Here is a 14457-nt window from a genome sequence, read left to right as displayed (position 1 = left end):
CTGATTTTCGGGTCTGCCGGCCGAGGAGTGTCACCGGCGAGTCGCCCGCAAATCGCGGGCCGTGCACATGGCCGCATCCATTATTTTCTATGAGCCTGGACCTAATAAGACATGTCCGTTCTTTCAGCGGTCCAGGCTCCTGGGCCATGCACGGACCGTGGAAACCACGGTCGTGTGCATGGGCCCATAGAAATTAATGGGGCCGCAATTCTCCCGTGGATTTTCGGGGGAATTGCGGCTGTAAAAGCACATTTGTGTGCATGGGGCCTAAAACTTATATTACATTATACATTTATCACAATACCAATTAATGATATTTTTCAAACTAATTCACTTTCTATGTACACAATTTCTGTGTCCTTTTTATTGAGGACATCTAAATCGGTCAGCTTTATTGTTCTCTTGCCCTTCAATAGTTACATTTAGCCTTTCATTATTTTATGGTAAACAGAGCGCCCATTCCCAATCCTCTTCCAGTTTAAAATGGCCCAACGATCAACTGAACAACAAGCAAATGTACTATGTGCTATATTGTATGAGTGTGCCCCCGATAGGTTTGAGGTTATAATCACATTATTTACTGCTTGCCAAAAGGGCAGAAAATAGAAATCCCTTTTGCTTCCTACAAGATAAAATAATAAAAAATTACTTTTATGAATTGTCATAAAACTTCCAATAGTATTTGTAGAGGCAATCAGTAAATAATCCCGTTTATATTAGGGTAATTTAAACCCACTGAAATAACTACCTAATTTTGTTTTCTTGCAACTTCTGTTTTAGTATTGGTAATTTAGAGACATACAAAAAAAACCTATAACCTTTTTATTATTGCCTTTCCCTTAATTTATTATTGTCAATAGGATTTCATCCTTTTTCTAATATATTTAACAAGTAGCCAGTTGTAGAGTAAATCAGAGTTAATTAAACTTTCACATAACAAAAATATATATATAAGCAGATGAACAATGTACCGTAAATATAGAGCAATGTGCCAGTGATGGCATGGATGACAGCTCAGATTTACACAGGAGTCACATTATTATGACCACCAGCTAATACCCAGAGTAACCACCATGTGCTGGATGGACATCAGCTAGACGGGCTGGGAGTGACTCAATAAGGTGCTGGTAGATTGTCTCCGGTATCTGGAGCCATGCTGACTGCAGTGCAGCCCACATTTGCTGGAAGGTGTGTGGGGGAAGATCTATAGAGCAAACAAGACGATCTAGGTGGTCCCACAGATCCTCAATTGGGTTCAAGTCTGGCGAATTAGGGGGTCAGGGAAGTGCTTGGAAGTCTTGGTCGTGCTCTTTCAACTACTGTCGGACATTTCTAGCCATGTGACATGTCGCATTGTCCTGCTGGAAGATTCCGTCTGCCCGAGGAAAGACAAACATCGTGTATGGGTGGACGTGATCTGCAATGATGGATTCATAGCCAAATCAGTTCAGAGTGCCTTCCACATGGATGAGTGGGTCCAGAGAATGCCATGAAAAATTTCCCCAGACCATGACGCTGCCGCAACCAACTTGTGTTCTTCCTGCAGTGGATGCAGGGTGTTTGTTTTATGATGTTGCTCGTCTGACACGACAACGTCCATCCATTCGATGAAGCAGAAAATGTGACGCATCGGAGAAGGCAACCCTTTTCCAGTGATCGGTGGTCCAATTACGATACCGCTGTGCAACATAAAGCCTTTTTTTCGATGCACCTTTTTTTAGCATAGGAGCAGTGACCATCCGTCTGCTTCTGAGGCCCATACGCAGTAGGGTTCGCTGATCTGTTGTTTTAGACACAAGGTCTGGTAGCCCCTGGTTGATTTTCATGGGGAGCTGTTCCACTGTAGCTTGTGGTTCAGCCTTCGCGCAGCTTCGTAGCCAACGTTCACCTCCCACATTATTGGCACGTGGTGCTCCACTGTTTCCACGTCAGTTATTCCCAATGGTGCCATTTGTCCACTCACGATATACTTTCACCACAGCAGCACGTGAACAGTTCACAAACTGCGCTGTCTGAGAAATAATGCCACCCTTGGCCCGAAAGATAATAATCATTCCTTTTTGCAACTCTGATAAATCACCCCTTTTACCCATGTCAAAAACGAGTGATATGTGTTCAGACAGCCTATAGCACACCTTATATACCCACCAAGCCAGCCCACGACATATCACTTCCTTCATTGGCTATGCGCTGCTGACGTAGAAAGTAGGAGGTTGACATAATAATGTCACTAGACTGTGTAAATAGACATGGCAGGTCATGGGTTACATCCACATTAAACACTAGTCTCAATGTAAACTTTTCTGATGAGGAAGCAAGGAAACAAAGAAGAGGGAAGACAATAGAAATGAGGGAAAGAACAATGAAACAGAGGAAGAGGGGAAGATAGAGATAAAAAAGGAGGTGGAGAAGTTGAGATAAACTAGTCCAAGGACAAATGAGCACTCATCCAGAAGGACATAGCTCTATGGTTAAGCAGACAGTCCAGGTAACAAAGAAAGGTGTTGTTATATAGAGAAAACTGTGGCTACCTTAAACTGATCACAGGTTCTTTAGCATCTGCAATGTATAATAGTGTGCTCCATTGACTACAGAACATTATAATACACACGTTTTAGCTGCTACAGACCCTATCATTGAAAAGGAGGAGGGGTATCTATCAATGCCGGTCAGGAAAGCGCCCTCTCCTTCTACAACCTTAACCCCTTAATGACCAGCCTATTTTAGTCCTTAATGACCAAGCCATTTTTTCAGTTTTTCCATCGTCTCATTCAAAAAGCTATAACCTTTATATTTTTGTGTCGACATAGCTGTATAAGGTCTTGTTTTTTGTGCGACAAATTGTAATTTTTAATAGCACCATTTTGGGGTACATAGAATTTATTGATTAACTTTTATTAACTTTTTTTTGGGGGGAATAGAAAAAAAACAGAAATTTCGCCACACTTTTTTGCGTCCTAAATTTACACCGTTTACCGTGTGGTATAAATAACACAATAACGTTATTCAGTGGGTTGTTGCGATTGCAACGATACCAAATTTGTTTCGATTTTGTATGTTTTTCTTGTGTTTCCATATTTGAAGAGCCGTAACGTTTTTATTTTTTTGCCAATGCAATTGTAGGATGGCTTTTTTTTTGCGGGACGACTTGTAGTTTTTATCAGTACCATTTTGGAGTAGATGCGACTTTTTGATCACTTTTTATCACTTTTTTTTAAGGCTGGATTCTAAGAAAATTTTTGAATGGTTGTTTATTTTATTTTTTACTACGTTTACCGTGCGGGTTAAATGATGTAATAAGTTTATAGTTTGGGTCGTTACGGACGCGGCGATACCAAATATGTGTAACTTTTTTTTACTTTATTTTGTTTGTTAATAATAAAGCAGTTTGTAAGGGGGAAAAGTGGGTTTTCCATTTTTTTTTTCACTTTTTATTAAACTTTTTTTTTACTTCTTTACTAGTCCCACTAGGGGACTTCAGTATGCGATTATCCGATCGCATTTATAATACACTGCAATACTTCTGTATTGCAGTGTATTATGCCTGTCCGTGTAAAACGGACAGGCATCTGCTAGGTCATGCCAGAGGCATGATCTAGCAGGCATTCACTACAGGCAGACCTGAGGGCCTTTATTAGGCCCCCGGCTGCCATCGGAGACACAGACACTAGGTGATCTTATCGCCGGATGTCAGTGGCATGAAAGGGAGTTCCGTCCCCCTCTCCAAAACCACTCAGATGCGGCGCATGCTATTGAGCGCCGCATCTGAGGGGATAAACGGGTGAGATCAATACTAATATCGATCTCGCACGTTCAAGCAGGGATGCCCTCAGCCCTCAGCTATATCTGGTAGCTGAGAGCAGGGAGATTTGACAGCTCCCTGCTCTGTTTATTTATTCTGATGCAGTGACGTAAAAAGTCTGTGACCGACGTAAAAACACTATGGGGCGATCACTAACGGGTAAAACCTCTTATTTTTATATGGTCATAAAACTCTTTGGAGAATTCTGATATTTTCATAACAGTATCCAATATTTTTTATTGCATTTTTTTGGCTTAATCTCTGCATTTCTGCATTGCTTTTGCATATCAATATAAATAATCTGTATTGACATAGCAATTTATTTGCTTATTTTTCCAATGGTTGTGGAAATTTTAGATAAATATGTTGGACAGATGAGCTCTAATGTGTTGCTGTTTTTTTTTATTAGCCTCAAGCCCTTGTCCTGAAAACCAGGAGACAGGAAGACCATCTAGCAAGGATCCATCTAATTGGACTGTGGAAGATGTCGTCTGGTTTGTGAAGGATGCTGATCCACAGTCATTGGGCCCACATGTTGACCTTTTCAGAAAACATGTAAGTCAAATTTGGGCTAGGATTAGAAAAATGGGTCTCCAATTTTTCCCAGGAACAACAACACTCTTGTCCATAAACTGTGTCTGGTATTGTAGCTCAGCTCCGTTTAAAGGTGCTGTCCCAGTATTAAATGTTATTACAATATAATTCAGCATTAAAATAATTTTTTTGTAATTTGCCTTATATTATAAAGATGCTCCATTAGCGAGATATTGGCTTTACGTCCTTATAATGGCGCCCCTTGGTGTTCAATCTGTATAGTAATGTGCAAGTCTTCCTACTTAGCTGAATTAGGGAGTCTTCCTACTTAGTTTAATTCCACTCATCAACTGCCACCAGCCAATAGAAAATGCCTTCTCTGCTTGTCAATAAAGAAGTAGAGGAGAAGCTTTTATTCAGAAGTAGAGCTTGTAATATGAATAGAGACTCATACAGTAAAAACCAGCAGTTTTCTCAGATAAACAAAAAGAGCCTGCTTAAAGTACTGCTTACATACAGTGTGGAGCTCTCCCCTTTCCTGCTCACCCTCTCACTGTGTGTAAGCTGCAGGCTCTCCCTCTTCTTGAGTTATAAAAGACTGGGCTCTCCCTTTGTAAAGACATGTAATGGGGGGGGGGGCAGTGAAACGATCTGCCTATAAAACCTATGAAAAATCAAGTCGAGCAATGAATGGGGAGATCTCTGGATCCATGTAAGATACAGGGCTGTTTCAAGCTTTGTAACAAAGAGATTGTCATGCACTATATTATGTCTGAATCTTTTTTTTTTTCATTAATTTTGGGACAACCCCTCTAAGTCTGTCACCTAATGCCACTCTGGCAGCATGGTCATTGGGACAGTCTACTTGTTTATTTGTTGTTTTTTTTTTTTGCTTGTCATGCTTATGATACCCTAATATATTAGGGCATGCAAGCAAGGCTACAGTGTTCCATTTTGTTTCAGCTACACATTGCAGCTATAGTTTTTTACATGCTGTAGAGATAAAAGATTTCTTCGTCTCACCCCACTAATCACTAGAACGACAGAGCCCATGGAACACTTCTAACCTTCCTGCATCTATAGTTTGAAGATTTCTGTATAGTCACTGACTCCATGTAATTCTCACATGTGTAAGAACTGCCACCTTTTAATGCTTACATGTTTAGCTGACATGTTTATCTGAAAATTGTACACATAATGTTTTATATAAATAGGGACAATTTACCTGAGCACTATATGCATTCTAAATTTACCGTACACAGGATATGATTTATGAAAAAAAATATGATATTGTTTTCCTCATAATTTTAGACTAAACAATATTGTGATAGAGTGCCAAGACATTACTGTCATATACAGCCCACCGAACACCACCATATAGTTCCAAAATAATATACAACATTCAATTAACACTCCATTGAAGAGCCCCATAATATTGCCGTAAAGAGCCCACATAATAATGCAATTCAACTCTACCACCTTACAGCTCTAAATAGTATTGGTTGTTTTTAATTTTCTCCTGGGCTTCCTGCCCTCAGGAGCCCCCTAGGAAATGTAACCTGGCCAATTGCAGGTCCTGTGGGCAATTAACCCAAAGATCATGGAAAGGTCATTGGGTATAAAAAACATACAGTCCTGTTGTCTAAGTTGGTTACATGTGTAGTGGTATTGACATGTAGACCGTGTTCACACGTAGTGTAAATACTTCAAATTGTCTTCAACAGATTTCATTGCGGAAAATCCGCAGCATATTGCAATAGCAGCAAGGTGGAAGAGATTTGAACAAATCTCATCCAGACGCTGCGGAATCTGTTTTCTGTTGCGGGTTCACCCCATTGAATTCAATGGGAAGATAAAACCCACAACAAATGCGATTTTTGCGGCAGAAAAGCTGCGATTCCACCGCAAAAATCGCAACACAAAAAAAAAAAAGATTATACTCACCCAGAACTCTCTGCTTCTGCATCCAGCCCGGGCTCCAGGGATGATGCTTCATCCCATGTGACTGCTGCGGCCAATCACAGGCTGAAGCGGTCGCATAGGATAAAACGTTTTCTATGGAGGTCGGGCTGCAGAAAGTAAGAGAGACGCTTCGTCATGCCTACAGGTAAGTATGAACTTTTTTTTCTTTTTACTGCTATTTTCCGTAGCAGACATTCCGGACAAAAAACAGCACCACAATTTGGTATGGCTTTTCAGTCGGAATTCCCTATGGCGTCCAGGGCAGATACGCTGTGTACTTTTACGCAGTGTATCCGGCCTGTGTAAACATACTGGCATACCTACCATCTTTCAAGTATTGCAAAGAGGGGCGATGTGGTTCAAGTAGCACAGCATAATGTTCTCTAGCTGCCACCATACAGTATAATGCCCACACAGATGCCCCCATGCAGTATAATGCCCACTACAGATGCCCCTATACAATATAATGCCCACAAAGATGGCCCCATGCAATATAATGCCCAAACAAATTCCCCCATACAGCATAATGCCCCATATCTGCCCCCATACAGCATAATGCTCCCATAGCTGCCACCATACAGAGTAATGCCCCCATAGCTACCCTCATGCAGTATAATTCCCGGATAGCTGCCCCATACAGTATAATGCCCCATAGCTGCCCAATACAGAATAATGTCCCCATAGCTGCCTTTATACTGTATAATGCCCCATAGCTGCCCCATACTGTATAATTCCCCCACAGCTGCCCTTATACAGCATAATGCCCCCTTAGCTGCCAACATACAGTATAATGCTCCCACAGCTGCCACCATACAGTATAATGCCCCACAGTTGCCTCAATGTATTCGCCCATACAGTATAATGTCCCCTTAGCTGCCACCATACAGTATAGTGCCCCCTTAGCTGCCCTTAGTGCCAGTGCCCACATATAAAGTGCCAGTGCCCATGTAGATAGTGCCACAGTACACACAGTGCCCATGTTGATAGCGCCACATTGTCCCCTGTAGATAGTGCCCCTATTTAGTGCCACAGTGCCCATGTAGATAGTACCACACCCTCTCGAAGATAGCGCCACCCCATGTACATAGCGCTGCCCCCCTGTACATAGAGTCATTGGGGCACCCTCTAGGAGCAGAATCCCCAGCCAGAGCATCGGCCACACTGTTACGGGTTCCGTCTAGGAGCGGAATCCCAGGCCAGTGCACCAGCAATGCTCTGGCAGTGGATTCTGCTCCAGGAGTAGCCCTTGACGTCACTGCCCATATATGGACAGTGACGACAGGGGTTCCCTCTAGGAGCGGAATCCCCGACCAGAGCATCGACAAGGCTCTGGCAGGGGATTTGGCTCCAGGAGTAGCCCCTGACGTCACTGTCCATATATGGATAATAACGCCAGGGGCTTCCCCAGAAGAGGAATCCACGGCCAGAGTGTCGGCAACGCTTTGGCTGTGGATTCCACTCCTGGAGGAGCCCCTGATGTTACTGTCCATATATGGACAGTGATGTCAGGGGTTCCCTCTAGGAGCAGAATCTCTGGCCAGAGCATCTGAAGTTCTCTGGCAGGGGATTTTGCTCCAGAAGTAGCCCCTCATGTCACTGTCCATATATGGACAGTGACCTCAGGGGTTCCCTCTAGGAGCAGAATCCCAGACCAGAGTGTTGGCAATGCTCTGGCAGGGGATTCTGCTCCTGGAGGAGCCGCAGAGGTCAAGGGCTTCCCCGGGCTCAGCGCTTAAATTAGCGCTGGGCCCGGGGAGTCCACGACGAGTGGCAGTGCTCCCTCTGCTCCTCCGCTCTGTACTAATGCTGAAGCAGGGGGCTCAACTTTATCTGCGTTCTGAGTATGCAAATACACTTGAGACCAGGACATACCACTGGACGCCCCAGACAGCGGGACACCGCCCGTAATCCGGGACTGTCCCGCTGAATCCAGGACGGTTGGGAGCAGTGGCATAACTACCGCCGTAGCAGCAGTAGCGGCTGCTACGGGGCCCGCGGCATGAGGGGGCCCGTGTCGCCCGCCGGCACGGGCCCCCACCATGGCCGGAGGCTCCGCTAGCAGCCGCTATGGCTGCTACAGCGGGACGCCACTGAACACTACGGCAGAGCAGGGAGGTATCTCCCCGCTCTGCCATTAACTGGTTCCCGACCGCTGGCTGTATTTTTACGGCCAGCGGTCAGGGTCCTTAAAACCCGAGCCATAGACTTTCTACGGCTCGGGTTTTAACTTGCTGCCCGCGCGATCGGGCAGCTGAATGTCGAGTCTCCGGCTGTCAGTGACTGCCGGGGACCCTGAGGAGAGGATAGAAGCAGATTTCGCTGCTTCTGTCTTCTCTGATCACTTGTACACAGCGCTCAATGCGCGCTGTGTACAGGAATAGAGACAGCAGCAGCGGCGCTGTCTCTATTCCTCCCGGTGATCATGTGACTGGTCACATGATCGCCGGGTGCCATTAGTGGCAGACTGCTGCTAGGTCTTACTAGACCCAGCACAGCCCTATTAGTGACAATCGTCACTATGAGAGGGCTGATTTCCCCTGTAACTGGGGCTGCTGTGCAGCTCCAGTTACAGTGGAAAAACATGGTGTAAAAGAAAGAAAAAATATATATAAAGTTCCCCAATTTTCTTCTTTGACCTTTGGGGGACAGACCATAGTAATAAAAAAAGAATAAAGTAAAGTGCAAAAAAAATGTAAATAATAAATACACATAAAATACCCACCCCAAAAAAAAAACGTTCCCCCCCGCCAATCATTGTTGTAATGCTAGTGCTGACCCAATTACCCTAATATAGACATGTAATATATAAAAGTTTACGGTAGACAATGACGATCACAAATAAAAGGTCTATTTTAGGGTAAAACTATGTTATTACCAAAAAAAAAATAGCTGAAATGTAAAAAAGCTTATTTTTTTACTATTATTTTCAAACTTTATGAATAAAAATTCTAAAATAGCAAAAAAGGTGTGTATAAAAACGATAAAAAATGAAACCTGCATTGTCTACGGAAAAAACGTCGCAAAAATCACGTCGTTAGCCGAACAAATAAAAAAGTTATAGCCATTTAACTAACACGTGCTAAAAATGGCTAAACGGCTAAACGGTGTCTGGTCCTGAAGGCGCAAAATAGAGCAAAAGACATGTATCCCCTCTCCACAGGATCTCCACAGGACAGGGGATACATGTGTGATCGCTGGCATTGATAGGGAGAACGGGGGACTGAAAGTCCCCTGAAGTTCTCCATCACAAACCTCGGACTTCCGGGGTCTGTGTAGGCAGCTCCGTAGAAATGAATGGAGCGCCGGTCGTGCTTGTGCGCATGCGTGACCAGCGCTCCTTTCATTTTTATTGAGCTGCGCAGACGCCGGAAGTCAGAGGTTTGTCATGGAGAAGTTCAGGGGACTTTCAGTCCCCCGTTCTCCCTATCAATGCCAGCGATCACACATGTCCTGTGGAGAGGGGATACATGTATTTTGTAGGACACACTGTAGGTCACATTATTTTTTTGGGAGGGGGGACGCTGTATGGCGTTCCCTACAGGGGGGGGAACGCTGTATGGCGTTCCCTACAGGGTTGGGTGGCTGTATGGCGTTCCCTACAGGGGGAGCTGTATGGCGTTCCCTACAGGGGGGGCTGTATGCCGTTCTCTACAGGGGGGGCTGTATGGCGTTCTCTACAGGGGGGGCTGTATGGCGTTCTCTACAGGGGGATGTATGGCGCTATCTACAGAGGGGATGTATGGCGCTATCTACAGAGGGGTGCTGTATGGCGCTATCTACAGAGGGGTGCTGTATGGCGTTCTCTGCAGGGGGGCTGTATGGCGTTATCTACAGGGGGGCTGTATGGCGTTCTCTACAGGGGGGGCTGTAAAAAAGGCACTAGCTACAAGGGGGGGGGGGGTTGTGTGACACCCAGGGGAGGGGGGGCCCCAGTCAAAAGTTTGCTATGGGGCCTAGTCTTTCCTAGTTACGCCCCTGGTTGGGAGGTATGCATACCTGTACTAGATGGACACCTGAATTGAATCTATGCTATAGAGCCCCTCTGCTCTATGTATTGCCCTGTTTAAATGATGTTTTAACATAACTAGCCCTTGAAAAATGTCTCTACAATAAAGATTTCATAGCAGCTGAGAAATGAATCCTTTAAAGCTAGCACTGTATTTATGTTAAGAAAGATTGTACATGAAGAGAGATCAGATTAAATGAACATTCCTACCACAAAGCTACAGCAACTCTCATCAGGATGAGTTTTTTTGAACCAAACTTTTATCTAATGCTTAGTTCCAAAAATGCCATGTCTCAATGATCATGAAATGGTACAGGAATAAACAATTGTATCCACTGCAAGTAAACAATGAATGTTCATATTAAAAAAAAAAAAAAAAACAAGCAGAGATCTTGAAAACCAGGAGGAAAATAATATTGGAAAATTGTATACATTTTTATTATACAAAAAATAGCATTCATTTTCTGAAACCAGACAACTACTTTAAAAAAAGAAAAAAATCATCAACTGCACAGGTATACACCAAAAACTGCCTCATTGTAATTATTTGTTTCTTCTTTTTCTGTAGGAGATTGATGGTAATGCCTTGCTTCTTCTGAGGAGTGACATGGTTATGAAGTATCTGGGACTAAAACTGGGACCTGCCCTTAAACTTTGTTACCATATCGATAAGCTGAAACAAGCAAAATTCTGATCATTAAATAGCATTAATACTGTAACATGGTAGATTTGTAACATGTTGCCTTATGAAAGGCCATTCTGACACCTTTTTTTATTTTTCATAGGCTTGTGTAAAATAGTTGTGTCATTTTCATATTGGCCAATCTTTATTACTGAAGAGGTGTACAGGTCATTGCACTTAATGTGGGTGACATAAATGTAGATGGCTATTGTAACACATTGGCATAACTAGCATGGAATCGCAAGCAAAACACCAAACTCTTTGTACAGCAGGTGCTATAAGATATTATATTGACAATATGAAATGAATAATTGCCATATGAACGTTAAACTCTCAAAAACCTTAAAGTATTAGCTTTGTATTGCAAGTATATCACATTTCTCTGACACAATACATTTTTATATAGCTGGCACACAATGCTTGTAGGGATGGTTGTAGCTGTCCCATAACCACAGTCATTTTTGTACTAGCAATATGTAACAGTTATCATGGTGGGTGTCTACTGTACACAGTGATATATATGTAGAAGCTTGCTGTATGCAGTTAAACTGAGGTATTTATGTATGCATACACTGCTTGTGGAGTTAGGCAACATTTTATTACAAGAATAAACATTTCTTTTACTAGGAAATGAAAAACTATCATAAAACAATCAAATAAATGTTTTCATGCTAATGTTTCTTATAAGGTCTAAACTGGAAATTCAGCTACAAATTTATGGGACTGTTTATTCCCCAAACTTTTACTTACCTGCCCACTCTCATTCCAGGGATCCCACCAATTACTTCTTCTAGTCCTTATCTAGGAGCCTGTAAAGCGAATACTTCCTCCTCTCTAACTCTTAACCAATAATTATAAGCTAACAAGCTATTAATTTAGCATATACATATATACACTAGTCCTTCTCAATGAACTAGAATATCATCAAAAAGTTAATTTATTTCAGTAATTCAATTCAAAAAGTGAAACTCCTATATTGTATAGATTCATTACACACAGAGTGATCTATTTCCAGCATTTTTGTCTTTTAATGTTGATGATTGTGGTAACAGTTAATGAAAACCCAAAATGTAGTCTCTCAGAAAATTAGAATTTTATATAAGCCCAATTTCAAAAATGATTTTTAATACTGAAATGTAGGCCTACTGAAAAGTATATACAGTATATGCCCTCAATACTTGGTCGGGGCTCCTCTTGCATGAATTACTGCATCAATGCGGCGTGGCATGGAGGGGGTCAGCCTGTGGCACTGCTGAGGTCTTATGGAAGCCCAGGTTGGTTTGATAGCGGCCTTCAGCCTGTCTGCATTGTTGGGTCTGGTGTCTCATCTTCCTCTTGACAATACCCCATAGATTCTCTATGGGGTTTAGGTCAGGCGCGTTTGCTGGCCAATCAAGCACAGTAATACTGTGGTTATTAAACCAGGTATTGGTACTTTTGGCAGTGTGGGCAGGTGCCAAGTCATGCTGAAAAATGAAATCCGCATCTCCATAAAAATGGTCAGCAGAGGGAAGCATGAAGTGTTCTAAGTGCTCTAAAAACGCCCCTTAAAAAAGAACTGCATGTCACTTTTTGAGCCGTTTTTGGTTAAGTTTTTCATTGGGTCAATAGAAAAACAGCTCCAAAAACGTCCGTAAGAAAGGCATCAAAAACCACTTGATGCATAAAAAACGGCTGAAAATCTGAGGCTGTTTTCCCTTGAAAACAGCTCCGTATTTCACAGCCGTTTTTTGTTTTGCGTGAGAACGTATCCTTAAAAGGGATTTTCTCACAAAAAACATTTATCACCTATCCACAGAATAGGTTATAAATGTTTTATTGCTGGGGGCCTCACCACTGATCACCCATGACCGCATTGAGAAAGCGCTTTCATGGAGCGCGGATTGAGCATGCATCTTGCCGCTCCATACAGAGTTATGGAAGTAATGTAAATCGCCAAGTCCAGTGCTCAACTTTTTCTGTAACTACTCCTCACGACGGATGTGCGGGTGTGTGGATTAGTGATAAGTGTGTTTTGTGGAAAAAGCCCTTTAAAAATCAAATTACAAATGACATTGACCTTGCAGTTCTGCTATTTTTTAGTCATGGAAACAAAATTACCAAATATCACCAGCTCTCCATTGTAGGGATCCAGACAAATAATTCCTCTTTGGCCAGGATCACACACACAGTTTTGATGCGGTTTTCGGCACAGTTTTTTTTAGCCAAACACAGAAATAGACACAAAATAAAGGAGATACATCCGTCTTTTCTTTATACCTTTGCTTCCTTTTGGATCCACACTGAATGAAACCAACCTAACAGATGCATAAATTGAAGCTCCTGGGCCCCAATGCAAAACATGTAACAGGTTCCCCTACCCACCATGTGCTATTTATAATACTAGCAATCAATGAAGATACTACACACACTCTCTAAAATGGTCAGAGCAGGCTAAGCAAAGAGTTGTCCAAAACTCCCTTAAAATTCACAATCAACAAATAAAATATACGTAGCTGCTCAGATTACCAAATGAGTCCACAAACACATGTTCAACGTTCTGAGAGTATAATCCCTCACTTTATCCACCTTGGGGAAAGATAACAGTTAGGGTATGTTGATACGCTTAGCAAAAAACTTCTGAAAATACGGATCTGTTTTCAAGGGAAAACAGCTCCTGATTTTCAGCCATTTTTTATTCAAACTCACGTTTTTCGCTGTGTCTTTTTCGGATGTTTTTGGAGCTGCTTTTCTATAGAGTCAATGAAAAACGGCTCCAAAAACGGCTCAAGAAGGGACCTGCACTTCTTTTTCGCGGGCGTTTTTTAACACGGCCGTTTTTCAAAACGGCCGTGTAAAAAAACGCCCCGTCGGAACAGAACGCTGTTTTTTCCATTGAAATCAACGGGCAGATGTTTAGAGGAGTTCTGATTCCAATTCTTCAACGGTTTTTTGACCGTTTACGGTCCGAAAAATATCCACGAAATAAGCAGTGTGAACATGCCCAAAGATGTGCAGGCTTGTTAGACGTTGGTTAATTGGGCTTTTGTAGTTCTATCACCATCTCAATCTCTTCAAGCAGACCTGATTTGAGAGACCTGACAATAGAATAGCACCGCCAGCCTAGCATAACAATTCAAGGTTTATTGATACTCACAAAAGGAGGTATAGAACAGCATATAACAATAAAAAAATTTAGCACGCCCGACCCCAGAAGAAGCCGACACTGCAAAATCCAGGGTTGAGCAGAGACTTGGAGTGCTACGTTTTTATTGTTATATGCTGTTTTATACAGATGTAGCTGTCTTTATCTTGACTTTTTTTACACATTAAATACACAGTGGCAAGGTTCTTTATTTTGACTTTTTCAATTACTTTTGTTGTGTGATATCACGCTGCAAATTATCAGAGTCCAGATAAAGATGGCTACAACTGTACCACCTTTTGGGAGTACCAATAAACCTTAAATAATTACGCTAGGCTGGCGGTGCT

The 14457-nt window shown here is 42.5% G+C and overlaps 1 protein-coding gene across 6 annotated transcripts in view; it reads left to right on the top strand.

Moving 5' to 3' along the window:
* The window catches only part of SCML4 (Scm polycomb group protein like 4), a 116414-nt gene extending 102395 nt beyond the window's left edge, over positions 1-14019 (top strand). For all 6 annotated transcript variants that reach the window (XM_075862239.1, XM_075862241.1, XM_075862240.1 and 3 more), the window contains 2 exons: positions 4212-4357; positions 10873-14019. In XM_075862239.1, the coding sequence (XP_075718354.1) occupies positions 4212-4357; positions 10873-10998 (272 nt within the window). In that variant the 3' untranslated portion in view covers positions 10999-14019. The remainder of the gene's footprint in view (positions 1-4211; positions 4358-10872) is intronic.
* Positions 14020-14457: the final 438 nt, after the last annotated feature.

The sequence above is a fragment of the Rhinoderma darwinii genome, chromosome 4, assembly GCF_050947455.1.
Source record: "Rhinoderma darwinii isolate aRhiDar2 chromosome 4, aRhiDar2.hap1, whole genome shotgun sequence".
Taxonomy (NCBI): Eukaryota; Metazoa; Chordata; class Amphibia; order Anura; family Rhinodermatidae; genus Rhinoderma; species Rhinoderma darwinii.
Note: the sequence above shows the minus strand (reverse complement) of the source record. Positions and strands in the feature narration are given on the sequence as shown.